The 27886-nt window shown below is 40.0% G+C and overlaps 1 protein-coding gene across 2 annotated transcripts; it reads left to right on the plus strand.

The window, feature by feature from the left end:
* KNG1 (kininogen 1) lies at positions 1-27886 on the plus strand. 2 transcript variants are annotated; one of them, XM_044251953.1, is made up of 11 exons: positions 9-470; positions 4441-4551; positions 5512-5596; positions 7309-7481; positions 8566-8673; positions 17570-17654; positions 18335-18504; positions 23752-23859; positions 23977-24063; positions 25527-25604; positions 27648-27886. In XM_044251953.1, the coding sequence occupies exons 1-11, from the start codon at positions 279-281 to the stop codon at positions 27726-27728; spliced, it is 1278 nt and encodes a 425-aa protein (XP_044107888.1). In that variant the 5' UTR covers positions 9-278; the 3' UTR covers positions 27729-27886. The 2 variants fall into 2 exon arrangements, with proteins under 2 accessions (XP_044107887.1, XP_044107888.1); XM_044251952.1 differs by lacking the exon at positions 27648-27886 and having other exon boundaries at positions 1-470; positions 25527-27565.

The raw sequence follows: 27886 nt of genomic DNA on the forward strand, positions 1-27886 counted from the left end.
CGTGCTTCCTGAATGCAAACAAGCAGGTTAACGACCCCAGTGTTAAAACGTTTCAGCCTGAAATCTGTCTGGATAACCCAACAGAGCCATTTGTTCTTTGGAAATAGGGCGAATGGTGTATGGTGGCAGGAACCCACCAGGACCTGGAGCCCTGAGGCAGAGAGATACGTGTACAGAGATAAAGGCCTGGGAATAGCTAAAATCAGCATCAAAGTTGGCGCCCGATTCTTGATTCTTGGTGAACCTGTCCCTCTGCTCCAGAGGGAGACTGCTAAATCATGAAATTACTTGCCTTGCTTTTTCTCTGCTCCAGGCTGCTACCAAGTTTAACCCAGGAGTCCTCACAAGAAATCGACTGCGATGATGAAGACTTATTTAAGGCAGTGGACACTGCGCTGAAGAAATATAACAGTAGAAGCCAAAGCGGCAACCAGTTTGTGTTGTACCGTGTAACTGAGGTCGTCAGGACGGTAAGTGAGCTGTGTTTTACCTTGAGGCCATTTGAGATGTGTGCTGTCCTTCCTAGCCCAGACCCTCCCCCAATCCCACCAGCCCACACCCCAACAATAGCAACACCAACCATCACCCAAGAACCCAGGAGCAAAGGCAGAAGCTTACATCTCTTAGAAAAGATCAACACCACTCTTTGGTCCCAGGGGTAAAGGGCAGGGTATGACTCGTCCTTGGGCAGCCAAGCTTGGCTTCCTGGGTGATCAGGAAACTAAAGTGCCATGGAGTCATTTGAAGGAAACCATTCAGGGTAGGAGGATCCAGGAACTCAACGGGATTGCAGCAAAAGGACTTACTGGATGACCAGCCCTTAGACTAAAATAGAGAGACCTCCAGACCCCAGGTGGGGAGGGGATTCTTATGTCTAACAAATAATGTATGATCTCACTTACATGTGGAATTTTTTTAAAAAGTCTAACTCACTAAGGCAGAAAGTACAGTGGTGGTTGCCAGGGGCCCAGGCTAGGGGAAAATTGAAGATGCTGATCCAAGGGTACAAACTTCCAGTTTTGAGATGAGTAGGTTCTGGGGATCTAATATACAACATGGTGACTATAGTTAAGAATACTGTATCGTATACTTGAAATTTGCTAGGAGACTAGATTTTAAGTGTTCTCACCAGACATACCCAAAAAAGGTAAGTATATCAGGTGATGGACATGTGGATCAGCTTGTTTGTGACAACTAGTTCACGATGTATGTGTATATCTGTGCATATATATCATCGCATTGCACACTTCAAATATATGCAATTTTCATTTATCTATTATACTGCAAGAAAGCTAGGGGGAAGGCAGAGTTACATCTAAGAGGAGGTAAGAATGAGATTAACATGCATTACACAAAATGTCTACCAGTCTGTATAGCTGAATGCATCAAGTGTAACAGCGATGTTCTAGATGGTTTTTAATATATTTTTAAAAGATTTTATTTATTTGACAGAGAGAGATCACAAGTAGGTAGAGAGGGAGGGAGAGAGAGAGAGGGAGGAGGAAGCAGGCTTCCTGCCTAGCAGAGAGCCCGATGTGGGACTCGATCCCAGGACCCTGAGATCATAACCTGAGCTGAAGGCAGAGGCTTGACCCACTGAGCCACCCAGGCAGCCCCTGTTTTTAATATTTTTTTTATAGCTAATTGATGCATTCAGGTTGGAGACAAATTCTGACGTAGGTGTGGTTTCAAAAAACACAAATCTTTCAATAGTTTGTTTAAATGAATTTCACTATAAAACTCTGTGCCTATCATAGTTAAGTAACTATTTACTTTGGCGGAGGAGAAAAGTCTAGTCATCTGACATGATCAGGGTAAAGAAAAAAGGCCAGGGGGCATGAATATTATTTTTATTTTCTGAAAGTAAAATTGGATCATCCTGTTTTACAAACTAGTGTAGTGATGTAGACATTTGGTCCTGGTCCTCACAAGCAAGAGTTGACTGGTGTTCTCTTCATTGGCTGACATCCATGACAAATGGGCTTTTTTGTTCCAAAATGTCCATGGAATCATGCTTTATCTTTTCTCTGCTGTATGGGTCCCATCTATACACTACTGTATATTTCTTACAAAATCTGAGACCTGGAAGGAACTTGGAAGGCTATCTTGTTTGACTCCATCATCCCAGATGCAAATAAAGTGACACAAGCAGGGTCCCAGAGTCAGGAGACTTAGGATATGGGGCCGGCTCTGCTTTTTCAAGGTGTGGGGGCTGCCTCAGCCCTTCCCATCAGCTCAGGGCCTCCTTTCTCCCACTTGCAAAGTGAGGGGCTGGACAAAATCACCTCTCCGGTCTCTTGCTATTAGATGTGCCATGCTTTTCCATTAGGAAAGCTCACCTGACTCAGCACCTTTGCACTTTCTGTTTTTAGTTGAAGTATAGTTGACACACATGTTACACTAGTTTCAGGTGTGTAAAATAATGGTTTGACAACTCTGTGCTATGCTCTGCTCACTACAGGCATAGTTACCATCTGTCACCGTAAACGCTATGACTGTACCATTGCCTGTATTCCCTGTGCTGTGCCTTTCTTCCCTGTGACTTACTCATTCCATAACTAGAAGCTTATACCTCCCACTCCCCTTCACCCATTTTACCCATCCCCCACCCTCCTCTGCCCTGGCAGAGTTTTTTCTCTGTATTTAAGGATCTGTTTCAACTTTTTATTTGTTCATTTGCTTCATTTTTTAGATTCCTCATATAATTGAAATGATATGGTATTTATCTTTCCCTGGCTGATCTGTTTTACTTAATATAATACCCTCTAGGTCCATCCATGTTGTCATAAATGGCAAGATCTCATTCTTTTGTATGGCTGTGTAATATTCCATTATATATATGTATACACCAAGGTTTGCCTACCATATATATATGCATGTATATGTATACACACACACACACACACACACATATTCTTTATCCATTCATCTATTGATGGACATCAGCATTGCCTCTCTATCGTGGCTACTGTAAATAATGCTGCCGTAAACATATGGATTCATGTGTCTTTTCACAGTAGTGTTTTTGTTTTCTTTGGGTAAATACACAATAGTCGATTGCTGGATCATATAATATTTCTATTTTTAATTGTTTAAGGAAGCTTCATACTATTTTTCATGGTGGCTGCACCAATTTACATTCCCACTGACAGTGCAAGAGGGTTCCTTTTTCTCCATGTCCTCACCACTTGTTATTTCTTGTCTTTTTGATTCTAGTCATTCTGACAGATGCAAGGTGGTATCCCATTGTGGTTTTAAGTTGCAATTCCCTGATGCTGAGTGGTGCTGAGCATCTTTTCATGTGTCTGTTGGCCATCTGTATGTCTTCTTTAGAAAAAACATCTATTCAGGTCCTCTGCCCATTTTTTAATCGGATTATTTGTTTTATTTGATGTTGAGTTGCGTAAGTTCATTATATATTTTGGATGCTAACCCTTTACCAAATATATCATATGCAATTATCTTCTCCCATTCAGTAGGTTGGTGGCCTTTTCATTTTGTTGATGGTTTTCTTTGCTATACAAGAGCTTTTCATTTTGGTGCAGTCCTAATCATTTATTTCGGCTTTTGTTCCCGTTGCCTGAGAAGACATATCTAGAAAGATGTTGCCAAGCCCAATGTCAGAGAAATTACTGCCTATGCTTTCTTCTAGGAGTTTTATATTTTCAGGTCTCACAGGTCTTTAAAATGTCTTTGCACTTTAAAAGTTTTATTTATTATCTCATGTCATGGTAGAAAAAATAGAAAAATGAGGCAATAAAAACAGTAAAGTTACCAAAAATTAATCTGCCATCCAGCGATAACTTAATTTTTTTATAAAAATGAAAAGTGGCTTCTTATTTGTTTCCTCGCTGTAAAAGAAATGTTTATTTTTTTAAAAGACAGCTCACAAACACTTGATTAAAGAAGTGAGACAGCTGTACTCCTACCACTGAAAGACAAACATTTTAATAGCTTTGCTTCATAACTTTCTGAACTTTAAAGAATTATATATGTACCTACAAATTGGTTTCTACAGAAATGGGCTAATACTAGGATACCACTTTGTAACTTACAAATATATATTTGTACATTCTTACATTCTTCAAGTAAATATAACTTTCAGTATTTTTTTAAGATTTTATTTGAGAGAGAGCACGTGCAAGTTTGTGTGTGTGTGTGTGTGTGTGTGCTCACAAGTAGGGGGAGGAGCAGAAGCAAAGCGGGGTAAGCAGACTCCTGGCTGAGCAGGAAACCTCACAGGAGGCTTGATCTCAAGACGCTGAGATCATGACCTGAGCCAAAGGCAGGTGACTGAGCAGGTGTCAGCTTTCAGTATTTTTAATAAATGTTTTGGTCTTACTGAATTAAATCAAGATCACATACTCATATCAGCTTTAGCTCCCACTCAGAGTTATTTGCTGTTGGGTCAGTTATGTGTGTCTGGTTGCTTTTTTTCAGGATGACCCTAACACGTTTTACTCCTTCAAGTACGAAATTAGGGAAGGAAACTGTTCTGTTCAAAGCGGCAAAACCTGGCAGGATTGTGACTACATAGAATCTGCTCAAGCTGTAAGTGGGCGGTGGTTCCTGAGCCCCTGGTGTTCTCTGTGGAGATGTCAGATCTTTTCACTAGGGCGGGAGATGGTTAGTACTGTCAGGCCTCTTTGTAAGTCATGCAGATAAACCCTCAAAGGTGTGGAAAAGCCAAAGGCTTGGTGTCCGTGTTCTCCTTCTGTGTGTCAGAACACGGAGAGGACAGCAGTGAAACACAGAGAAGCCCTCCCATGAGAAGGGGACTCTAATGACCCATTGGGACGGAGGACATGGCCCCAAAGAGACCCCAGAGCAACATTTGGGCCAAGACTGAGGGCTGGTGAGGGGACAGCATGCCTCTGCCTCCCACTAGCTGACACCCCAGAATCTGGATGCTGCTTCCTAAAGGGGAGAGGACACTGACCTCATCAGACTGTTGGAGGACGAAATGAGGCAGGATATGCAAAGAACCTTTTTTGGGTAACAATGGCTGTCTTAACCAAATGCCTAACCCCTGCCTGGCACAGCGGGGGCTGACTGTTGCCTTAATGAGGGGGGCATGGGGACAATGTTTGCTCCCCTTCAGCAGTGCTTGCCCCCACCCCCGCCCCAACCCCAGTAAGCTGCTCTTTCCCGCTTCCAGGAACCCAAGCCTGTCATGCCCTGCTTGCAGTTTCAACACTGAAATTGAAGGGAAAGTCATGAGGAGGGTTTAGCAGGCACATGCATCCATTTTGGTGAAAAGGAAACGTGCTTTAAAACCTAGCCTTTTATACTACCTCTCCTCCAATGTCTGGTGAAATCAGTGGCTGTTAAAAATAGTCACGAGGATACAAAAACTTTCACTCCTGCGTGTCAAAACTCTGAAAAAAATTTGGCAAGTTCAAAAAAATAAAAAAAGGAAAAGCTATATTGAGCTATAGTACTAGGTGGGCTTCTCCATCTAAAAGATGAAGATAAATGGTTTCTCTCTTTCTTTTTTTTCTTTCTTTTTAGGCCACAGGAGAATGCTCCGCCACAGTGGGGAAGAGAGGGAATATGAAATTCTCTGTGGCTACACAGACCTGCCAGATCACTCCAGGTAGCTAATGTGTCTGGGGGAAAAGGAACCGGTTCTCTGTGGTGTCAGGGGCACAGCCTCGAGGAAGCCCCCTCCCTCAGTGGCACCAGCGACGGTGCACTGTGGGTGGGATGGTGGAAGGGCAGAGTCCTAGGTCTGGGCCAGGCTCCTTCCGATCATCCCTTCAGCTCTCTCTGGGCTCCGCTCCTGACTGCTCCAGTGTGTGGGGCCTGTGCAAAGGCTCTGAGAAGGGACCAGAAGACACGAGAACTATCTTCAATTGTAGGCCAGGAGGGAAGGAGAGAAGCACAGGCTTTGAGGTCAGACTTGGCCTGGAATCTTTCCAAATTCCTCACCTTATCGGGTTTTCTCTTCCTTATCTCTGAAAGGGAGTAAGGGATACCAATGATCCTACCTCACAGACTTGTTGTAGACTCAGCTGGAAGAGATGCCTGAAGGTCCTGCCGTCACAATCTAGTAATGATAGCCAGGATACGGGGTCGTAAGAGCTAATGATTCCTGAGCATTTACAGCCAGCCACAGTTCTAAATGCTTCACGTATGGTAACGTACTTAATCCTCACAACTCTATGAGGCAGGCATTAAATCCTCACTTCACAGGAGAGAAACTGAGGTCAGCCAACGTTAGATACCTTGCCCAAGATCCCACAGCTACTAATTATCAGAGTTGGTAATGTAGATGCTGACTAAACACAATTCCTTTGGCATTTAAGAATGGAGCCACTTATCAACCGATACAGCTACTTACTCCTTTCCGAAAACAGCAGACCCATGTGCAGCCTGTTTCTCTCGCTTGACTTCTGCCCAACTGCTTCACACCGGTGACCGGTGACCATTACTGATGGATTAACATACCCGCAGAGCCAAGCTCAGCACCTGGCTCACTACAGCAGATGCAAAACATGTTGGTTGGACTGAATCAATAGAAGATACATTGTGCTCCGAACCAGGCTTCAAGGAGCTTTAGTTCATGCTAAAAAAATAATAATAAAAAGTAAAGAATAATGTATCTATTTTGTTTTACTTTAAAAAAAAAAAACAGATTTATTTATTTATTTATTTATTTTAGAGAGAGGGAGAGAGTGCGAGGTGGGAAGGGACGCAGAGGGGCAGAGGGACAGAGTGAATCTCAAGCAGACTCTGTGCTGAGCGGAGAGCCTGGCAGAGAGGTTCCATCTCATGACCCTGAGACCATGACCTGAACTGAAATCAAGAGTCGGATGCTTAACCGACCAAGCCACCCAGGCGTCCCAATGTTTTACTTTTTAATAAGAGGATAAATCCAGGTTGCTTCTATAATTTAAAATTCCTTTTTTTATTTTCTTTTTTTAAAGATTATTTATTTATTTATTTGACAGAGAGAGATCACAAGTAGACGGAGAGGCAGGCAGAGAGAGAGAGAGAGAGGGAAGCAGGCTCCCTGCTGAACAGAGAGCCCGATGCGGGACTCGATCCCAGGACCCTGAGATCATGACCTGAGCCGAAGGCAGCGGCTTAAAATAACTGTGCACAGTAGTACACGTGTAAGATGTTCCTAAGTGAATGAGAGGTTTATTGCTTTGCCTAGAAAGCAGTCTTGTATTCTCTTTCTTAGTGAATACTAGGATTCACTGGAAGGTTTATGAGGGCTTTCCAAATTATCTCATTTAGGGCAGTGCATCTGAACGCAGGTTTCACTCATTAATGCTGCCCCTTTGCCTGCTCTTTGTCAAGCCGAGGGCCCGGTGGTGAGAGCCCAGTTTGACTGCCTTGGCTGTGTGCACCCCATCTCGACCGCGAGCCCTGACCTGGAACCCGTTCTAAGACATGCCATTGAACATTTCAACAACAACACGGATCATTCCCACCTCTTTGCTCTTAAAGAAGTGAAAAGGGCCAACCGACAGGTTTGTTCTTTAATTGTTGATTGCAAACAGTAATCAGTATTACGTGTTCTTTGTAGAGACAGTGAAACAGAAAAGTTCTTCTGTCCTTTAGGCTTTAAGAAAACCATATCATTACCCAGCATTCATGAGTCAAACATGGCTCCCCAAATTAAACTGTACCTAAAAAGTTGGTACAGTTTTCCGGATATCCTTTAAATTCTAGGTTCCATATCATTGCGGGGGAGGGGGGGAGTAAATACTTCTAAAACTGGTCTTTTCGTTGCCTCAGTTCACTAAGCCTCTACTGACAGCTGACTATTTCCTTTGTATTTCAGCCTCTAATTATGAAGGACTCACTTTGGTCAGTAATATGCCCTGCTTTTTTTTTTTTTTAAGATTTTATTTATTTATTTGACAGAGAGAGATCACAAGTAGGCAGAGAGGCAGGCAGAGAGAGGAGGAAGCAGGCTCCCTGCTGAGCAGAGAGCCCGATGCGGGACTCGATCCCAGGACCCCGAGATCATGACCTGAGCCGAAGGCAGCGGCTTAACCCACCGAGCCACCCAGGCGCCCCAATATGCCCTGCTTTTAATAGACCTTCCGGTTTGCTTTCACGCAAGACCGTGTTCTACTCCATTATGTCCATATCCAGCTGTATCAGGACGCAACTAGCCCAGGGTGAAGCAGGAGAAATTTTCCTGGCCTGGCAGTTGGGAAAACTGAGGCCCTACCTGGAAAGGGCGCCCAAGCTCGAAAGTCTTCTTTCTCGATCTAGAATAGCATTACTAATATTTCACAAAGTTGATGGAAGCTTTTCTTCCTGCTGCCTAGCCGGGAAGTACTGCTAGGTCTTAGGGAACTAGAGTAATTCCATATGTACATTGCTTTCTGTTGTTAGATGGGTCGGAGGGCAGGGGGCAGGGGTGGTGTGGACAGAGTGAGAGGCATCCGTTTGCTGTTTATTCAGAAGTGACTTCTGCCTACTCACAATCATCGTTCATATCATCCACCACTTACGATATGCCAGGCAGTCTTCTCTGTGCCCCATAATGCTGTCAATGATGTTTAAACTGCCTTTTAAATATTTGCTCCCAAATTGTTTCAGGTGGTATCTGGATGGAACTATGAAATTACTTACTCAATTGCGCAAACGAATTGTTCCAAGGAGAATTTTCTGTTCTTAACTCCAGACTGCAAGTCCCTTTTGAATGGTGTAAGTAGGCAAAACTCTCTTTATGAAGTTCTTAGCACCTTGTGTCCAGTCTTTCCAGGTGGAGGAACGCTCAGCTGTGTAGGAAGTGTCAGTCACTAAAATAATATTATGCGACATTTACTGATTCACATTCCCCCGGGAACTCCGAAGCTCACACACTGGTCACGCTGCTTTCCCACCTAGTTCAAGAATCTGCATGCCTAGCAGAGCACTTACAGATATAAGCAGGGACTAGGAGAGCCTGAGACCAGATGATGCCATGATCAAGTTGGTCTTTTCATGCCTTCAGTCTCCTGTGTCCTTTTCTTCCCCATGTGCTGTATATCTTTTCTCCCAAGCTCTACTCAGAACAGTCCCTCACTTCCAACTTGTTTTCTTACCTTTCCTCCCCTGCTTTTATCTCTAATGAACACATCCCGAGTCCCTATCCCTTAGTGACCCTTTCTGGGATGATATCCTGTTGTCTGAACCAAAACTATGTTAAAGGAGAGTATGTCGAGATGCAGGTTAAGATAGCCAAGGCATGGCTTCCTTGGGGATGTGGGCATGGTAGTAGGAGACCATGCTTTAAGCAAGCCCTTTAACCAAGGAATTTGACTTCTAGAATTCCATTACATGGGAAGAAAATGAGAAATCCAGATAGCAATAATTTCAGCATTATTATTAATAGAACAACACTGGAAGTGACTTATATCTTCAACAGTAAGGAATGGTTAAGTAAATTACAGTGTATCTGTATAGTAGAATATATGCAGCTATTCAAATTACATTTCTAGTCTTTAGTGACTTAGTAAAATGACTATAATATGTTAAATAAAAACCAAAAAAGTAGGGTACAGAACTATACAGACAGAGTCACTCAAATCTATAAAGTAAACATAAGTATAAAAAATGATGAGAAGCTGGGGCTCCTGGGTGGCTCAGTCGGTTAAGTGTCTGCCTTAGACTCAGGATCGAGTCCCGCATCGGGCTCCTTGCTCAGTGGGAAGCCTGCTTCTCCCTCTCCCTTCTGCTCTCCCTGCTTGTGCTTTCCCTCTCTCTTTCTCTGACAAATAAATAAATAAATAAATTTATAAAAAGTGACGAAAAACTAATATGCCAAAACATAAAATATAGTTAACTTTGAGTTGGAAATTTTGGAGCTTTTTCTAATTCTTCATACTTTTTGGAACTCTTCAGTACTTTTTAAGTACTTCATACTTTTTTAAGGTCTCTGATGAAGTTTGTATTTATTTCTTAATTAGGAAAAATTAAAAGGACAGCCTTAAGAGGGTGAAAAGACAATCCACAGAGTGGGACACAATAATTCCTTATTTGATAAGGGTTTAGTATGAAGAATATATTATTAAAAGCCCTTACATTGCCACAACAAAAAGACCACCCAATTTAAAAATGGGCAAAAGGATTCAATAGATGTTTCTTTCAAGAAGACATACAAATGGGGGCTCCTGGGTGGCTCAGTGGGTTAAGCCTCTGCCTTCCGCTCAGGTCATGATCTCAGGGTCCTGGGATCGAGTTCCGCATCAGGCTCTCTGCTCGGCAGGGAGCCTGCTTCCTCCTCTCTCTCTCTCTGCCTATCTGCCTACTTGTGATCTCTCTCTGTCAAATAAATGAATAAAATCTTAAAAAAAAAAAAGACATACAAATGGCCAATAAGCACACGAAAAGGTGCTCAACATGGTCAGCCATCGGGGGATGTGAATATGAACCACACTGAGCTGCCACTTGACACCCAGAGGGTGGTTGTCATTTTTAATAAATTGGGAAATCATTTCTCATTTTTAATAATTGGGAAATAGCATGTATTGGGGAGGATGAGGAGAAATTGGGAATTTTGTATATTGCCAATGGGAACATAAAATGATGTAGCCACTGTGGGAAACAATTTGGCGCTTCCTCAAAAAGTTAAACATAGAATTACCACATGACCCAGCAACAGCAAGCCTAGGTGTATGTACCCAAACAAATTGAAAATGGAGACACAAACAGATACTTGCCTGGCAACATTCACTGCAGCATTATTCGCACTAGCAGAAAGGTGGAAACAACACAAAGGCCCATCAACAAATGAATGGGTAAACAAGATGGGATATATATATATAAATGGAAAATTCTTAATCATAGAAAGAAATCCCAACACACACTACAACATGGCTAAACCTGGAAAACGTTATGCTAAGTGAAAGAAACCAGACATAAGAAGACGCACGTTGCGTGATTCCACTTATGTAATATCTAACCTATGCAAATTCATAGAGACAGAAGATGGATTGGAGTTTATCAGGGGCTAGAGGAGGGAGAATGGGGATTTACTGTTTAATGGGTACAGGATTTGTGTTTGGGGTGATGAACACTTTTGCAAATTATTAGTGGCGAGGGCAGCACACCACTATGAATGTACTTAATGCCCTGAATTATACATTTTTAAATGGCTAAAATAGCAAATTTTATGTTGTAGGTATTTTAGCATAATAAAAGCATAGTATAAAAAGAAAAGGAGAGGGATCCTCTAAAAGCATAAGCTCTCACTACTGTTTCACTTTGTCAGTTTGATTCAAGTCCGGCCACTCAAGCATCTATGAACACCTCGTGCTTCTCTGTGTAGTTAGTGGTGTGAAGTGACAGAAGCCTACAGTGCCCTCTAGCCTCAATTTTTCTGCATTGGCTTGTTAGAACCTCAGTTTAGTTTTCTCCTCACACCCCAGAGAGATACAAGGGCGGGTGGGGGGGGTCACAAAGCCAATCAGACTTTGGGAATAGCTTCTCTGAGCCTCCATGGCCTCGTTTGCAAAAGAATGAAGAATAGCGACACCTGTCTCACAGATGGCTTAGCGTACTTCAAGGGCATGAAACAGAAATGAAATGTTTTGCCTACGACTGGTATAGTGTAAGGCCTTGCTATGCAAAGTGCATGGCAGTGAGTGGTAGAAACAGCATCACCAGGGAGGCTGTTGGAAAAGCAGGAGCTCAACTCCACTCCAGCTGATTCAGAATCTGCATATTAACAAGATTCTCTGGTAATTTATTTGTCTGAAAAGCACTGATTTAAGAGGTTTCATTTTGCATATTAAAATCACTCTGCTAGCTTTAAAAAACACCTATTCCCAGGTCATTCACCCTGACATTCTGATGTAATTGGTCTGGGGTGGGTCCCTGAAATCAGAATGATCTAGAAGCTTCTCAGGTGAACCAAATATACTGATAGAATTCAGAATCTTTGGGCTACTTCTAGCACCCTCTTCCCATCTGAAATTAAGGTATTCTAATAACATCTAAGTCTGATGTTCCCTGTATCTTTCAAAAATATGACATTATATATATGTGTATATAATATGTATATGTATGTACATATACATATTATATACACATATATATACTCCTATTTTGGAAATATACATGTATAGAAAACTTTAAGAAAAAAAAAAAGAAAACTTTAAGGAAATGCAAAAACAGAGAAAAAAATAGAAAAAAATAATACTGAACCACACATGCCCAAACATCCAAAGACATCTTAGAGTATTTCTCCTCCTTTCGTTTTTGTAGGGCATACAGACAATTTTTGGTAATTTTTTTGTCTTTTAATAGTTGTATTTATTTTCCATGCTACATTTTTCCCCTAAATATTTTCCTATGCCATTAAAACTCTCAATAAACTTATTTTTAAATAACTGGAATATTCTAGTGAGTATACCATAGATTATTTTCTAATTACTTTTCTTTTTCTGGACATTTGGTTTCTTCCTATTTTTTTATTATAATTAATAACTCACCAAACATTTTTTAGAATAAAGTTTTTTCTGTATTCGGCATTTTTTTCCCCTCAGAATAAACTCTCTGCTTTACGCATAGTATAAGATTGTATAGACGCTCTTAAAACTCTTATCTAGAGAAAGAACAAAGATGGAAGTATCATAGTTCCTGATTTACTACAGAGCTTTACTACAAAGCTATAGTAATCAAAGTAGTATGGTATTGGCATAAAAACAGACACAGAGACCAATGGAGCAGAATAGAGAGCCCAGAATGAACCACGCTTATGTGGTGATCTCTGACAAAGAAGATAAAAATATACAGTGGGGAAAAGACAGTCTCTTCAACCAATGATGTTGGGAAAACTGGACAGCAACAAGCAAAAGAATAAAATTGGACCACTGCCTCATGTCATAAACAAAATAAATTCAAAATGGACTAAAGAGTTGAATGTGAGACCTGAAACCATTATGCTTGTAGAAGAAAACAGAGACCGCTCTTTGATACCCGTTTTAGAAATGCCTTTTTGGATCAGTCTCCTCAGGCAGGGGCAACAGAACTAAAATAAGCAAATGAGATTACATCAAAATTAAAAGCTTCTGCACAGTGAAGGAAATCATCAACAAAAAAAAAGGCTACTGAATGGAAGAAGATATTGGCAAATCACACATCTGTTAGTGGGTTAGTGTCCAAAATATATAAAGAAATGACACAAATCAACACCAAAAAAAGAAATAATCCTATTTAAAAATGGGCAGAGGACCTAAACCGACATTTTCCCAAAGAAGACACACAGATGGCCAACACATTCATGAAATGAAGCTCAGCCTCACATCACTCATCATCAGGAAAGTGCAAATAAAATCACAATGAGGTATCTCACACGGTCAGATTCACTAGTATCAAAAAGATAAAAAATAACAAGTGTTATTGCTGAGGAGAAAGGGGAACCTAGGTGCACTGTGGGTGGGGGTGGGGATTAAATTGGTACAGCTGCTATGGAAAACAATATTTTTTTTTAAACAGTATCTTTTAAAAAATATTGAATCACTATGATGTACACCTAAAACTAGTAAGATATTATAACTATACTTCAATTTTTCCCAAAAGCTCTTAAAACTCTTGATATATATAAATTGTTTGTTGAATGCATCAATTTAAATTCTATCAGCAATGTATACTCCTGATAGAATTCAGTATTAAAAAAACAAAACAAAACAAAAAACCTGGCTGGATCAATTGGTAGAGCGTGAGACTCTTGATTTTGGGGTCATGAGTTCAGGCCCCCACCTTGGGGCAGAGTTTACTTAAAAAAAAAATGTGAATTAAAAAGTTATGAAAATTAAAAAAAAAACTTAGCTAGTTTCATAGACAAAAACCTTTTTAGTTTTCATTTTATCAAACAATGTAGTTAATATGCATTTATTTAGCCAATATGTTTTCATAGATTTGTTGGAAATTTATGGGTTGAATTTATAAATTATCTTCTATATTCTTTGCCCATTTGTCTTTAGAATAAATCTTAAAGATTTGGAAAGCCATATTTCTATAGTAAATGTATCAGTGCTTTGTCATATCTTCTCAGATGTTTACTTTTTAGTTTTCATTATAGTACTTCTGACTTATAAATATTTTTTTGCAGGTGGCCAAATCTACCAATATTTTCATTTGAAATTTTCCACCATTTGCACAGCAGTCACTTTATTTTTTGTTTTTCTAGTTTGTCTATAGTCAGTATTTTATAATATAAGTTTCAATCCTATCTGGAATTAATTTTGATGTATCTCGTGATTTTTTTTCAATTTTCTAAGAGAATAACCAGATGTTGCAACAGTCTTTCCTGCTACACAAATTAATGACAACTTTTATTCCGTAGTAGTCTTGTCCAAAAAAATGTGTTCTCTGTTTTTGTATCAAAACTACCATGTTTAAACAGCCATAGGTTCATAGAAAGTTTAAATATGTGATTTATTATCCAGTGTTTATATCTTCAAAACCAACCTTAGAAAAAATTTGTGAGGAAAACTTACATTGTCACATAGATTGGGATTCCATTACATGTCTAAATTAATTTGAGGAGAACCCATATGTACTCTCATTTAGTCTTTTTAGTCCAGAATTTGGTATACATCTCTATTTAGACAAAGTTTCATTTTATATTTCTAAAGTTGTGGGATTTTCTTTATATATATCCAGAATATTGCTCACTAAGGCTATTTCTAAGTTTCATTTTGGGTTTTTTTTTGTTTGTTTTTGGTTATTGCTATGAGGAATTAGATCCTTTTGTTTTTATTTCCTTCTCTTTTTAATAAATTATTGTTAGAAAGAAATGTATACTTTTTATACGTTTTTCTTTTTTTTTTTTTTAAAGATTTTATTTATTTATTTGAGAGAGAGAGACAGTGAGAGAGAGCACGAGCGAGGAGAAGGTCAGAGGGCGAAGCAGACTCCCCATGGAGCTGGGAGCCTGATGCGGGACTCGATCCCGGGACTCCAGGATCACGCCCTGAGCCGAAGGCAGTCGTCCAACCAACTGAGCCACCCAGGCGTCCCTATGCATTTTTCTTACATCCAGCAACTCCGCTGAATTCTCACTAGCTTTAAGAGCTTTTCATTGATTCTTTTGATTACTCTTGATATATAATAATATCTTATGCAAAAAATACTTTTATTTTCTTTTCTGATGCTCATTTTTTTGTTCAGTGTCTTAATGAATTGACCCAAACAGACAGACATAATTTTTGAAGTAACAGTGATCCCACACCATCATGTTTTATTCCTGATTTTATTGGGAAAGCTTCCAAGTGTTTGTCATTATGTATTATATGTGCTGTGGGTTCCAGGTAGACATTCTTTGTCATGTTAAGGAAGCATCCTTACATTCCCGTTCTTTAAAGAGTTTTGTTCTTAAATAAGGAATTGGTATTGAATTCAGCAAATGGTTTAGAACAGATATTAAAATGTCATATTTTGTTTTCCTAATTTATTTTTTAAAGATTTTTTATTCATTTGAGAGAGAGAGAGAGAGAGAGAGAGAGAGAGCGCGTGTGCACAAGCAGGGGGAGAGGCAGTGGGAATGCGAGAGGCAGACTCCCTGCTGAGTATGGAGCCCGGCACAGGGGCTCAGTCCCAGGACCCTGAGATCATGACCTGAGCCAAAGGCAGAAGCTTAACCATCTGAGCCACCCAGAAGCCCCTGCTTTCCTAATTTAATCGGTTATGTTGTTTTGACTGCTTTCCTAAAGTAATCTTTGGGTTCCTAAACTAAACTCTATTTGTTTAGTTTAATTATTTTTTAGATATATGTTTGGATTCTATTTCTAATTTAGGAATTTGACATCTATATTTATAAGTGAAAGGGCTTTAACAGTTTTCTCGGTGTGTGTATGTGCATTCTATTTTTTCAGGTTTTGATATCAGGATTAGAATTTTATAGAATGAAAATAGTTTGCCACTCTTTTGGTTTCTTAAGTTTATTTTTTTAGTAATCTCTACACTCAACATGGGGCTCAAACCCAATACCCTGAAATCAAGAGTCACATGTTCTACCCACTGAGCCAACCAGGCACTTCTGCCACTATTTTCTATATTCAGAAACAACTTATACAACATGGAAATATATATACTTCTTTAATTTTTAAAATTATTCATCCATAAAACATCTATATTGTTTGGAGGTGAGAAGTGGAATGAAGTTAAGAGGAATAACATCCTTTCCTTCCAGTCATTCATCTATTCAAGTCTTCTTCTTGTTTTTAAGTCAGTTGGTTAATTATAATTTTCAGAAAATTATCTATTTCTTTGGAATTTAATTTATCACACACTTGTTCATAATATTCTCTTATATTTTTATACTTCTCTGTACACTTTGCTTTGTTGCTTTTTTTTGTGCTTGATTTTTTTCCTCACCCCAAGAGTGATCTTTTGAGTTTATTTTTTAATGCTAATGCTGTTTTCTAACTTCTCAGTATTGCTTTTACCTTCATTGTTTTCTCCTTCTTATTTTCCTGAAGACTGTTCATTATTCTTTTTCTTTAACTTCTTGAGATAAATATATAGAGTTAGGAATGTTTAGTTTTGTTTCTTGCCTCTTTAAATTACAAAAGCATATAAAGTCACAAGTTAACTTTAAATGGCGCTCTGGCAATATGATGTGGAATTTTAATTTTTGTTTTATCTTTTATTTCTTTCCTTATCCAAGGAACCCTAACTAGTTAGCCAAGTGTGTTTATATTTCCAAGTAGTTCATTTTTATTTATTTGGTTAAACATGTAAATAATTTAATATTAATTTTCAGGGAGGTTTTTTTTTCCTTTTGATGTTGAGGCCAAAGAACATGACCTGTATTATTTTTTATTTGATAAATTTATTGTGGCTTTTTTATGACCTAGTGTGGAAGTGATTAAAAATTTTGCACCATACTTATGAAAGTATCATTTTAAATCATGTGTATCATATGGAAATGTGATTTAACTAGATATTTATTATATTATTCAAGTCTTCAATTACCTTATTTATTTTTTAATCCATCTGGCCTGTTTTCAATTTATAGTTGTATGTTTTATTTCCCACCACAATGATTTCTATCCATTTCTATTCCTATATGTTTCCTGCTTTATGTATCTTGATTCTGGGCTTCTAGACTCTATCTTTTATGTAAATAAAATAATCTTCATACTACCTTTATGAGTTTTTGTTACCTTGAATTTTACTTTTTCCAATATAATTTTTTGTCATATTTGCCTCATATAACTTTGCTCACCCATTATATTTAAACTTTATCTTTTTTATTATAAGATAGTATATTTGAAGATGTAATACCTTAATTTTGTTTTTAGCTTAATCTAAAATTCATTACCTCTCTTAAAGAAAATTTTATCTGTTCACTTTTATGGTTATTATTTCTACACTGGGTATTCTCTTCATCTTGTTTCATGTTTCTGTGGGTTTGTGCCTATGTGCTTATTGTTGATGCTCTTAGCTGTCTTCTATTCCCTCTTCAGAATCAGACTATATTTTGTTTTCATTTTCTACATGATGATTTGTAAAGTCAACATCCTATCTTTAGTTTTACTAGTTGATTACTTTAAAGGCTCTTAAAAATGTTCTTACTTTCTGTACCCATATACTTTTTTTAAAAAACCAGGATATTGGTGAATGTACAGATGAGGCACACGTGGATCCTCAGCTGAGAATTGCTTCTTTCTCGCAGAAGTGTGACCTCTATCCAGGTATGACGTGATACATGTTAGTGCTCTACTAGTGCCTCTTGGCCCCTGACAACGGGCTAGGTCTTCTCACGGGAATTGTGTTTTGGTTTCCATGATCTGCCACCAAGTCTGTAATATCAGTAGACCTTCCCAAGAACAACTTACCCTGTCTCTGCCCAGTTGGGCGGCGACAGGTGCAGGTGACACTGCTCTGTAAGTAGCCAGAAGGGAATATGGTGATGACAAGGGGAAATGGGTGGCCTCTGGATACAATACCAAGAGTTGACTTTTCTCACTCTTGGAAGTTAGTCGTGTGCATTTCATGGTGAGAAGCATTATGGAATCTGCCTGCTCACCAGAATCATAGGACTTAAAGTTTCCCACTTAGAGAGTCATTCCTTTAAGTTAAGCATTGTTCTTTATAGGTGGTTCCATCAAGATGCAAAAACTTAGGAAAAATACAGCAGATTGATTGTGCCACTAACACCTACTGGTTGAATGTTTTCCTAAACACACTTGGCTCTGAGAAGAGAAAAAGAGGAGAGGCCAGAAGGTGTGCAGACAACTTCTGCTCGCTCACTGCTGAGCCTTGGGCTGTCACGTGGCCCTCTACAAATAGATGTTAGGTCATGTGCAGGAGAGCTACTCGGCTAGACTTTTCCTTCTTCTGCACACACTAATTTGAAACGTGTTTCTTTCAGGGGAGGATTTTGTACAACCTTCTACGATTTGCACTGGCTGCCCCAAAGACATCCCTGTCAACAGCCCAGAGCTGGAGGTGCCTCTGAATCATTCCATCGCAAAGCTTAATGCAGAGAATAACGGAACTTTCTATTTCAAGGTTGACAAAGTGAAAAGTGCAACAGTACAGGTCTGTAAAGTATGCTACAAAAAGAGTGATATTATAGCCTAAGTGTGACTTGCTGACTAATTTTGCCATTGTCCTTGGTTCTGCATTGGGAACCAGCATACCCAGGGAATAGGATTTGGGAGATCTGAATTTCAAGTGCCAACCTCCCTGCATTCTTTGTGTATGATCTTGGAAAAGTCATTTAGAACATGTTCTCCATTTTCTGTCTGTAAAGGATAGGGTGAGGATCAAATACGAACATATATATCTCAATCACTTTTCAAACTCCAAAGTGCTCTATAAATATTTGCAACTATTACATAATTAGCAAAATGCAGTGCCTAGAAAAGCAAGACTTACTCTCTGCCTTTCTAGATTCATTCTCATAGCATCACTTAGTGCCTTGGGCTTGGCCCCATTGTTCTGTCTTTGTCCAGATTCTTCAGACTCATCTACATGTCATTTCTCCCCTGCCTTGGGTGCCCTTCCCTCTTTCAGATGTACCTTCTGGGGATTCATCTCTCTTTCCATGCCCTGTCAGGAGAGGCTGAGGGGTGTCCTATTCCGGGGGTCAGGAGAGACCCAGCTCTACCACAGCACCACCACTGTCCTGGGTGACCCTGGAGTCACTCAGACTCACTCAGCCCTGTGGCCCCATCTGAAAAAACGAGTGGCTGGATTAATAGAACCCAGATTCCTTCCACTCCAGAAGCCTATAACCAATGTATTCATGGAGAGAGTCCTATGATACACCTCAAAACTGACTTCCCTAAATGCAAGCTAAAGAAAAGTAATCAAAATAGAACCAAACTGTTACAGCAAACCAACATGATCTTTATAATCTGGTGAAAGAAATAGCACTAAAAAAATTCATACTTTGGCTCAGTACTAAGCCAAATTTCTAATTTCTAGAAATATAAACTAGAAGGAGTATTTATATACAGTGATATTCATCGTAGCTTTAACTGCAACACCCCCCCGAAAAAGATAAACTGTCAAAACGATCAATAATCTAGAAATGATTCACTATGTCTGACATATCCTTATAATAGAGTATTTTTAAGCAGCAATTTGAAAGCATCTTTGTGAGGCATTCTTGGTGTGGACAATGACTCCTGCTAAAATATGCAGGGAAAAACAAGAGGCCATAAACTGAACATACATTCTGTCCTCAACTGTGTTATTAAAAAGTACAGAAGACAATACTGAAAAGAGACAAAACTCGCAGACTATTCACAGTGGTGGTTTTTTTGTTTTGTTTTGTTTTAGGTGACAGGACAATGGGCTATTTATGCTCATCTTTCCAATTTCCTGTTCTAGTTTGTTTTTGTTTTTGTTTTTTTTTTAAGATTTTATTTATCACAAGTAGGCAGAAAGAGAGGAGGAAGCAGGCTCCCTGCTGAGCAGAGAGCCCCATGCAGGGCTTGATCCCGGGACCCTGAGATCATGACCCTGAGCCGAAGGCAGCGGCTTAACCCACTGAGCCACCCAGGCGCCCCTCCTGTTCCAGTTTTAAGAAAACCTCTAAACAAACAGCATGAAAGTAAACCAAACCTGACCCTTTGTCCCCTACTCAGGCGCTTGCTCCTGTCCCCAAGGCTGGCCCCCTTCTCCTGGTCTCACCAGCACGTGCCTGGCACGGGGTTCCCTCCGGGAAGACGAGAGAGAGAATCCAGGCCACTTCTGTTTGTCAGCTCTCCCTGGCGCTCCACCTCTCCGCCTTGCTGGGACCATCCCTTGTTCTTCACGAAGCAGGAGTCGTGCAGTGCCTGCCATTTCTTTCGGGTCCGAGATTTGCTGTCAGGAAGAGAACCACTCATTCCCAAGCGTGACTGTCTAGTCCTCTCGGTCGCTCTAGTTCCCTCTGTAAGGTAGCCAATGCGCTCTCCAGCGTGCATGCGTGTTTGTTTACGCTAAGAATGCCGGGGAACCACAGTAGGTCATGCTGTGTGAATGGAAGGCAACTGACAGCCCTCCGTTGCCAGATCGAGCTGGAATATCGTGAAGATTTTAAACTTACTTTTCAGGGATGATGCCTTACTGATGCCTGTGTTGAAAGAGAGAGCAATTTGACTGCTCGAGGATAGATACACAGGGCAGCGTTGGTGGAAGCAGCCCCTTTACTAAAAAACTCGATTTATCATAAGATGATTTTGTTAAGAGCCACGCTCCATATGACCAATCTGCCAGATTGCTAGAGATTTCTTTTCCAGTTTTAGTCTTGCCTTGGCTTTGCATGTTTAGTCCTGTGTGGGTGCATATCTATTCATATTTCAGAAACCGAGAACTTCTTAAATCCTCCATTTTTCACTTGTGAATGGTTGTGATTTCTGTCACATGCCCCTTATTTTGCCCCACTCCTGCTGGCGCTGTCCGCCACCCCCCACCCGCCCCATCAGCGTTCCTCCCTGCCTCTGCTCAGATGAGTATACATCAAGGATCCGTGTGTGTGCACTGAGGAGGTTCTCCTTGGACAAAATCTTGGAAATGTCAAGTAATAGGTATAGGTATATGCCTAAGACTGAATGCACATGGCTGAATGACAAAATTATTTGCAATGATGCTAATGTACATTCATACCAACTGGGTATAAGACACTGATGATCTCGAATTCTACTCCTCCCAGCGGTGATCGAAGCTGCATGTTCCCCAGCCCTGGCCAACAGCAGGCATCATCCCTGGCTTCCATCTCTGCCAACATGGAAGATTAAAAAGGATGTTGCATTGCTTTTTAAATGTGCATATCCTTGGTTATTAATGAAGTAAACTTTTTTTTTTCCAGGATAAATGATCATTTTAACTTCTTTCCTGAAATACCTGTTCATGTCCTTTCCACATTTGTTTTGGCATTGGGCTTTTTATTGATCCTACATTATGTTTTTCCCCAATTGCCTTGCTACTTTGCTTACTGTGATTTTGAGAATCAGTTTTCATTTTTGTCGAGTCAAATTTAGACACTTTCCCCTCCCTTTAGGTTTCCTTCTTCTGCTTTTCACCTAAGAAAGGGCTTCCTCATCCCTAGATGTGATGAATATTTATATCTGTTCGGCTCATTAATTTAAATTTTCAAACATCATTAGAACTTATATTGCTATATATATAGCATTCTCTATTTTAAAAACAAAACTTGGGCAGGATGGATTTTAGCAGGGAAGACTACTGGTAAGAATGACACCTGTCATTCTTAGTAGGTGATGATGGTGATAAAGGACATGACCTTGAGGCCCTCAAACAGAAGATGGCATTAGGTCTCCATTCCTCTGGACCCTGAATACAACTAAGCTTCCAGCTGTCATTTAATTATGTGTTGTCAACTTTTTTTTTTTTTAAGATTTTTATTTATTGGACAGACAGAGATCGCAAGTGGGAAGAGAGGCAGGCAGAGAAAGAGGAAGGGAAGCAGGTTCCCTGCTGAGCAGAGAGTCCAATTTGGGGCTTGATCCCAGGGCCCTGAGATCATGCCCTGAGCCGAAGGCAGAGGCCTTAACCCACTGAGCCACCAGGTGCTGTCAACTTTCTTAGGCAACATCATATTGATCAACTCTAAGGCCAAAAAATTGGATTAAAGTATTCCCTGAAATGAGCCAGAAAATTTATGATCACCAAAGTATAGATGTTAAAACCCTCTTAGAAACTTCCTCCCTACTTACACATACATTTGGAGTTTTAAAAGTTAATTATTATATTTCTCTTAAGATTTTAACTGTACTTACCAGTGAGGCAATGCCAAGAAAGAAGCAAGAGAAGCTTAGTTCTTCCTACAACTCTGCCTTCCTCACTTGCCTCCCATCTTGCTTTTCCCATGTTTCTACAAAATATAAAAAGATAGGGAAGATGTTAAGTTTTGCTTTTACAAATGGGATTGTACTATCACCCTATAACTTTATTTTTTTCCAAAAATGGTCTTCCTTCTAGGTCAACAGGTATGTATGATATATTCTCTTGACAGCTACATAATCTCTCGCTCTCTCTCTCTCTCACACACACACACACACACACACACAAACACACACATGCACGCACACGTACACAGTCTGCTTAGACTACCATAGTAAAATAGCAAAGTTTGGGTGATTTAAACAATAGGAGTTTGTTTCTCATAGTGCTAGGATCTTAGGAGTCTAAAAGTCAACCAATTCAGTTCCTTGGTGAAGGCTCTCTTCCTGGCTTGCAGATGGCCACCTTCTTGCTGTGTCAACTTCAGAGAGAGCAAGTGAGCTTTGGTCTTATGAGACCCTTCTAAAGACACTTACTTAAGGATACGAAGCCCATTATGAGGGTACCAACATGACCTCATCTAAATCTAACTGCCTCCCAAAATACCTACCTTCCAATACCATCACAATGGAGGTCAGGACTTCAATATACAAGTTTGGTGGGGGACATAGTCAGTTCATCACACACACACGCACACACACACACACACACTTAAATCCTAGAATTAAATACCAAATAACTTGGTTTAGAAACCACATCAACTTCTTAACATATAATTTAGAAACATTTTTATCAAGTGTATTTTTCAGGGTAGAAGAAATGTAAGATATGGCATTTTTAAATGACTTAAAAAGCCATCCCTGGGATTTTTATTGAGTCAGAGTATTTTAAAAAAACATGAGATTAATTTCTTAAATAAATAAATGAGGTGTGCCTCTTCTAGACCAAAACAAACAACAACAACAACAAAAAAACACACAAACTGCTTAAAGGAAGACAACATGATTAAAGATAAATGATTAAAGTTGTTGCTAGAGATTAAAATACATTCATAATATAAAAAAGGAAGAGAAGAAAGCTCAAAAATCCAAATGTTTTTCTAATCAAATAATTCTATAGTGGTAACAACTCAGTATTTCTCTGACATAAGATTTGGCAGGATGATAAGGCATTTCAAAGAAAATATTTAAGTTTTTCTTCCTACTTTTCTTAGATTCTATTACAACTTGAGCCCTTGAATTATTCATGAATTTTGCAGCTGTCAAACAAAAGAAAACTAAGGAAAATATAAAAATGGAAATTATAGCTTGCTTTCCCACTTCCCCATTTAGAAAGGGAAATGAGACCGACCAGTCATTAGCCAAATATTTTTCACATGCATACAAATTGAAAGTTCTGCTGTCAAACATTTGTACTTTTCTGTGTAACTCTCATTTGTTCAGTATATAATTAAAATGTCAATATTCTCCCCCAAAAGTTCTTAGGGTGAAAACATATGATTTATTATATAGTATTAATTAAGCTCCTACTTTGTGCTAATTAATTATCCAGGTGGTAGCTGGAGAGAAATTTTCAGTTGAGTTCACAGCCAGGGAAACCACGTGTTCCAAGGAAAGTAACGAAGAGTTGACAGAAAGTTGCCAGATCAATAAATATGGAGTAAGTAATAATACAACTGTATACCTGTTCCCTGGAAAACTTTTTGATGTTTTATACTTGTTTAAGCATCTCATGAATAACATTGTTCTCTCTTTTGGCTTCTGTTTTCATGGATAGCAAGCCCTAGAATGTAAAGCTGAAATTTTTGTGATACCTTGGGAGAAAAAAATTTACCCTACTATCAACTGTCGGCCTCTGACAAAGGTATGATTCTAATTACAGTCAGCTCAGGTCAATTTTGCTCATTCTGAAAAGTCATATATGGAGGTTGAATATGAACCATTATTTAAATGAACTGGGAGACTACCTTCTTAAAATGAGGGAAAACGCTCACATTTCTGTGCTGACCTCTTTATGGCCTGAGACACAAGAGCAGCAGTCCTCATAATTACTTGGCCATGCCTTGTCAGCATCCCACAGGCAGGGGGCCCTCTCTTGGGGAAGGGCTGATGCTACTGTGGAGGGCTCACGCCATAGCTGTGCACTTTCAAGGTGTGCCTGAGAGGAGCCCCAGCTCTCCCATGCCCACTGCTTACAGCCAAGGAGCTCTGGAGAAATGCAGATCTCAGCCCCCTCTGCACATCTGTTGACTTACAATCTGCATTTTTGACATGATCGCCGGGTGGGGGGAAGTCATACCCCGGGTGGGGGAAAGTCATGTTCAAATTCAGGAAGCATTTCTTTGCATCATTTTTTAAAATTTTTTAAAAGATCCCTGGGAGGTAAGTAAAACTTTCTCTGTTTTCAAGGATGGCATACTAAAAATTACAAAATTGCTAAGAGTGCACCAAGTGCACTCTCTATCCCAGGCCCTGTACTGAGAGCGTCACACATATTTCCCTCATGACCCCTCTGTGAGGCAGGTGCTGTTGTTATCCTGTTTACAGATAAGAAAAGTGAAGCTGGTGATGCTTGGATTCAAATCTAGATCAAATCAGAGCCCACCCTTTTCACTATGATGCTGATTCCTAGCAGGTTCTGACTTGTTTGCCTCCCCAAACCATGCCCTTTGTGCCACCAGACACTGCCTCTGACCAGCACATTCTCACAGTAGTGAAAGTGTAGAGGAAATAACCCACAAGATCATATCTTCAGTGCAATTTGCCTCTTTTTACTTTTTTCTGATTTAGGATTTTGCCATGTGTCGGTATGTTATAGTCCAGCTGAAACATTATACAAAGACTGAGTTTCAAGCTGCTAATGTGCTGCACTGCTAATGTGTTTTAATCCAACAAAGTAGTTGTGGATATATGCTCCCTAGATATTCAGCTCATAAAGCCAGTTAGGGCCTTTTAGGATAAAAACAATAATTGTGCTAATACAAACAGTATCAATGAATAAATAATATTTCATAGTTTTATGTAACCATTGACTTAGAAGATACCCTATACATTGTTCAGTACCACCACCCAATGTTTCCCAACAAAGGAAAAACTCTCCAGCTTAGAGTACTAAGAGCAATAATCAATACCCACAAATTATAAAATCAATCAAAAGAGGAAAAAATATTCATTATCATCCTCTCTGGAATATTAATAGAGTATTTAAAGTCTGGTAGATAGGTCCTATTGTAAACTGAGATAGCATTGCCAGGACTCAGTCCCTTCTTTCTTCATGGATAGTATGGTTTTCACAGTAATGCATTCATCTTAATATTTCCCGTTTAGATCATATTGATGAAAAGGCCTCCAGGTTTTTCACCTTTCCGATCAGTACCCATGAAGAAAATAGAAGAAGGAACAACTGTAAGTCCACCCCACACTTCCATGGCATCTGTACAAGATGAAGAGCAGGATTCAGGAAAAGAACAAGGACCTACCCATGGGCATGGCTGGGGCCATAGAAAGCAAATAAAACATGGCTTTGGCCATGGGCATAAACATGAGCATGGCCAAGGCCATGGGTACCACAGGGGACATGACCTTGGCCATGGACATCAGAAGCAACATGGTCGTGGCCATGGACAACAAAAGCAACATGGCCTTGGTCATGGACATCAATGGGAACTTGACTATGACCCTGAACACCAAGGGAGACATGGCCTTGGCCATGGACATCACAGGGGACGTGGCCTAGCCCAGGGACATACACATGAGCATGGCCAAGGCCATGGAAAATATAAAAATAAAAGAAAAGACAATGAAAAGCATAATGGTTGGAAAACAGAGCATTTGGCAAGTTCTTCTGAAGATAGTGCCACCTCTTCTGCAGAGACACAAGAGAAGACAGAAGAGCCAACACCCCTCCCTTCCCTAGCCCAGCCAGGGATAGCAGTTACCGTGCCTGACTTTCAGGACTCAGATCTCATTGCAGCCCTGATGCCTAACCCACCATCTCCCACAGAGAGGGATGATGATTGGATCCCTGACATTCAGATACAGCCAAATAGCCTTTCATTTAACCTGGTATCTGACTTGCCAGAAAAAACCTCCCCCAAATGTCCTGGACGCCCTTGGAAGCCAGTTAATGGATTGAATCCAGCTGTGGAAGTGAAAGAATTTCATGATTTTGATCTCACTGATGCTTTGTATTAATTTATGTAGACATGAGACTTAACACTTGATCATTCCTCCTCCCCATTGTCTAAATATCCTGATAATGCACCAAAAGCCCTGAAGCTTCAGAACAGCCTAGAGAAAAGGGGTGAGATGCCCAGTGGGACACTGTCAATCTCTATGGACAACATAAAGCTGTGTACAGAATCCTAAATTCCCTCTGGGTCTTCCTCCCAAGACTTCTTTACTAACACCGAAAATGGACAAACTCACATGCCTTATGGCCTACCACAACTGGTACAACAAATGTGTGCCTTAACAAATGTGTACCTTAAAATGTATGTCATCAACTTTCATGCAAAGATTCTTGACATTCTGAATAAACTGTGGCATGTGGTCCCTGAACACGTGTGAAAATAAGGGAAGTCAAGAGACTAAATGCTGCACTTCTTAATGGGAAAAGAAAAATAACAATAAAACCTCCAGAGGTTAAAGAGACAAGAAAGAAAGACAAATTGGCCCAAGAGAGGACAGGGGGAAGTAAACTGATTGACTTTCAGTTTCCAGAATGACTAGTATGTCAAATAGTCACTCCCACTTGACAAAGCTGTCCTGATAATTCTTTTTCTGGGTGAGAGGGTTTCTTGTCAGTCAGTCATTTCCGTTTGCTCACGAAGTACCCTTTGCAACAGGGCTTTCACATGGGAGTTTTGTTTGTTTATTTGTTGCCTGGGCTACACTAAGTAATCCTGGGCTTTTAGCAACTCTGAGTTTAACGATAAGGACAGAAAGCAGAGGAAGTAATATCGAGGCAGTCTTGCCAAGGAAGATGTTTTTTCAATATTTGACAAGGGTATATCCTGAGATGGGATGCAAAGTTCGTTCAGAAATTTTATGAGGAAATTCCCATTTAGCCTCACTTTATGATCATCTCATCTTTTTGCTGTGATGCTGAAGAGCACTGGTTTTTGCAAGAGAGAATAATACGATTGTCTTTAATTGCCTTATAACATGTGGGAGGCATATATTTTACAACCCTTGCTGTGCTTGTGGCCCAGGGAAATAAGATAGGGCTTTAAACAGCTACACTTCCCTGTGGATGAGTGCCACCGCTACTTTAGTGTATGGGATACATTTGAACCTCTGAGTTTTTATTTCATTTCCGATATGATCTGCACTTTTAAATAAAGAACCAATGATGTCAGGAAAAAGTCTCATCTTGTCAAATGGTTGCTTCACTCTTCTTTTGTTGAATGATAACAACAGATTAACAGAGTTTTACTATACTTACAGAGGCACCTAAGGCCCTGCGAGTACAAGGGCCGAGCTCAGGAGGCAGGGGCAGAGCCAGCATCTGAGAGCGAGGTCTCTTGACCAGTGGGCAGAATCTTCACGCCTGGCACAATAGCCCCAACAACCTCTATCACCAGCCCTGGCTCGAAGGACAAGAAGATGGGATAAAAGTTAAAAAGAAGAATGCTATTCTACTGTTCTGTTGCTGGATGAAATAAAGTTCAGTCTTGATGCTCTCA

This window comes from Neovison vison, chromosome 6 (assembly GCF_020171115.1).
Source record: "Neovison vison isolate M4711 chromosome 6, ASM_NN_V1, whole genome shotgun sequence".
Classification (NCBI taxonomy): domain Eukaryota; kingdom Metazoa; phylum Chordata; class Mammalia; order Carnivora; family Mustelidae; genus Neogale; species Neogale vison.

Coding starts and splice junctions, on each gene's coding strand:
- KNG1 (XM_044251952.1), top strand. CDS start 279: ATGAAATTACTTGCCTTGCTTTTTCTCTGCTCCAGGCTGCTACCAAGT. Junction 471..4,440: donor TAACTGAGGTCGTCAGGACG/GTAAGTGAGCTG, acceptor GCTTTTTTTCAG/GATGACCCTAACACGTTTTA. Junction 17,655..18,334: donor GAAGTGTGACCTCTATCCAG/GTATGACGTGAT, acceptor TGTTTCTTTCAG/GGGAGGATTTTGTACAACCT.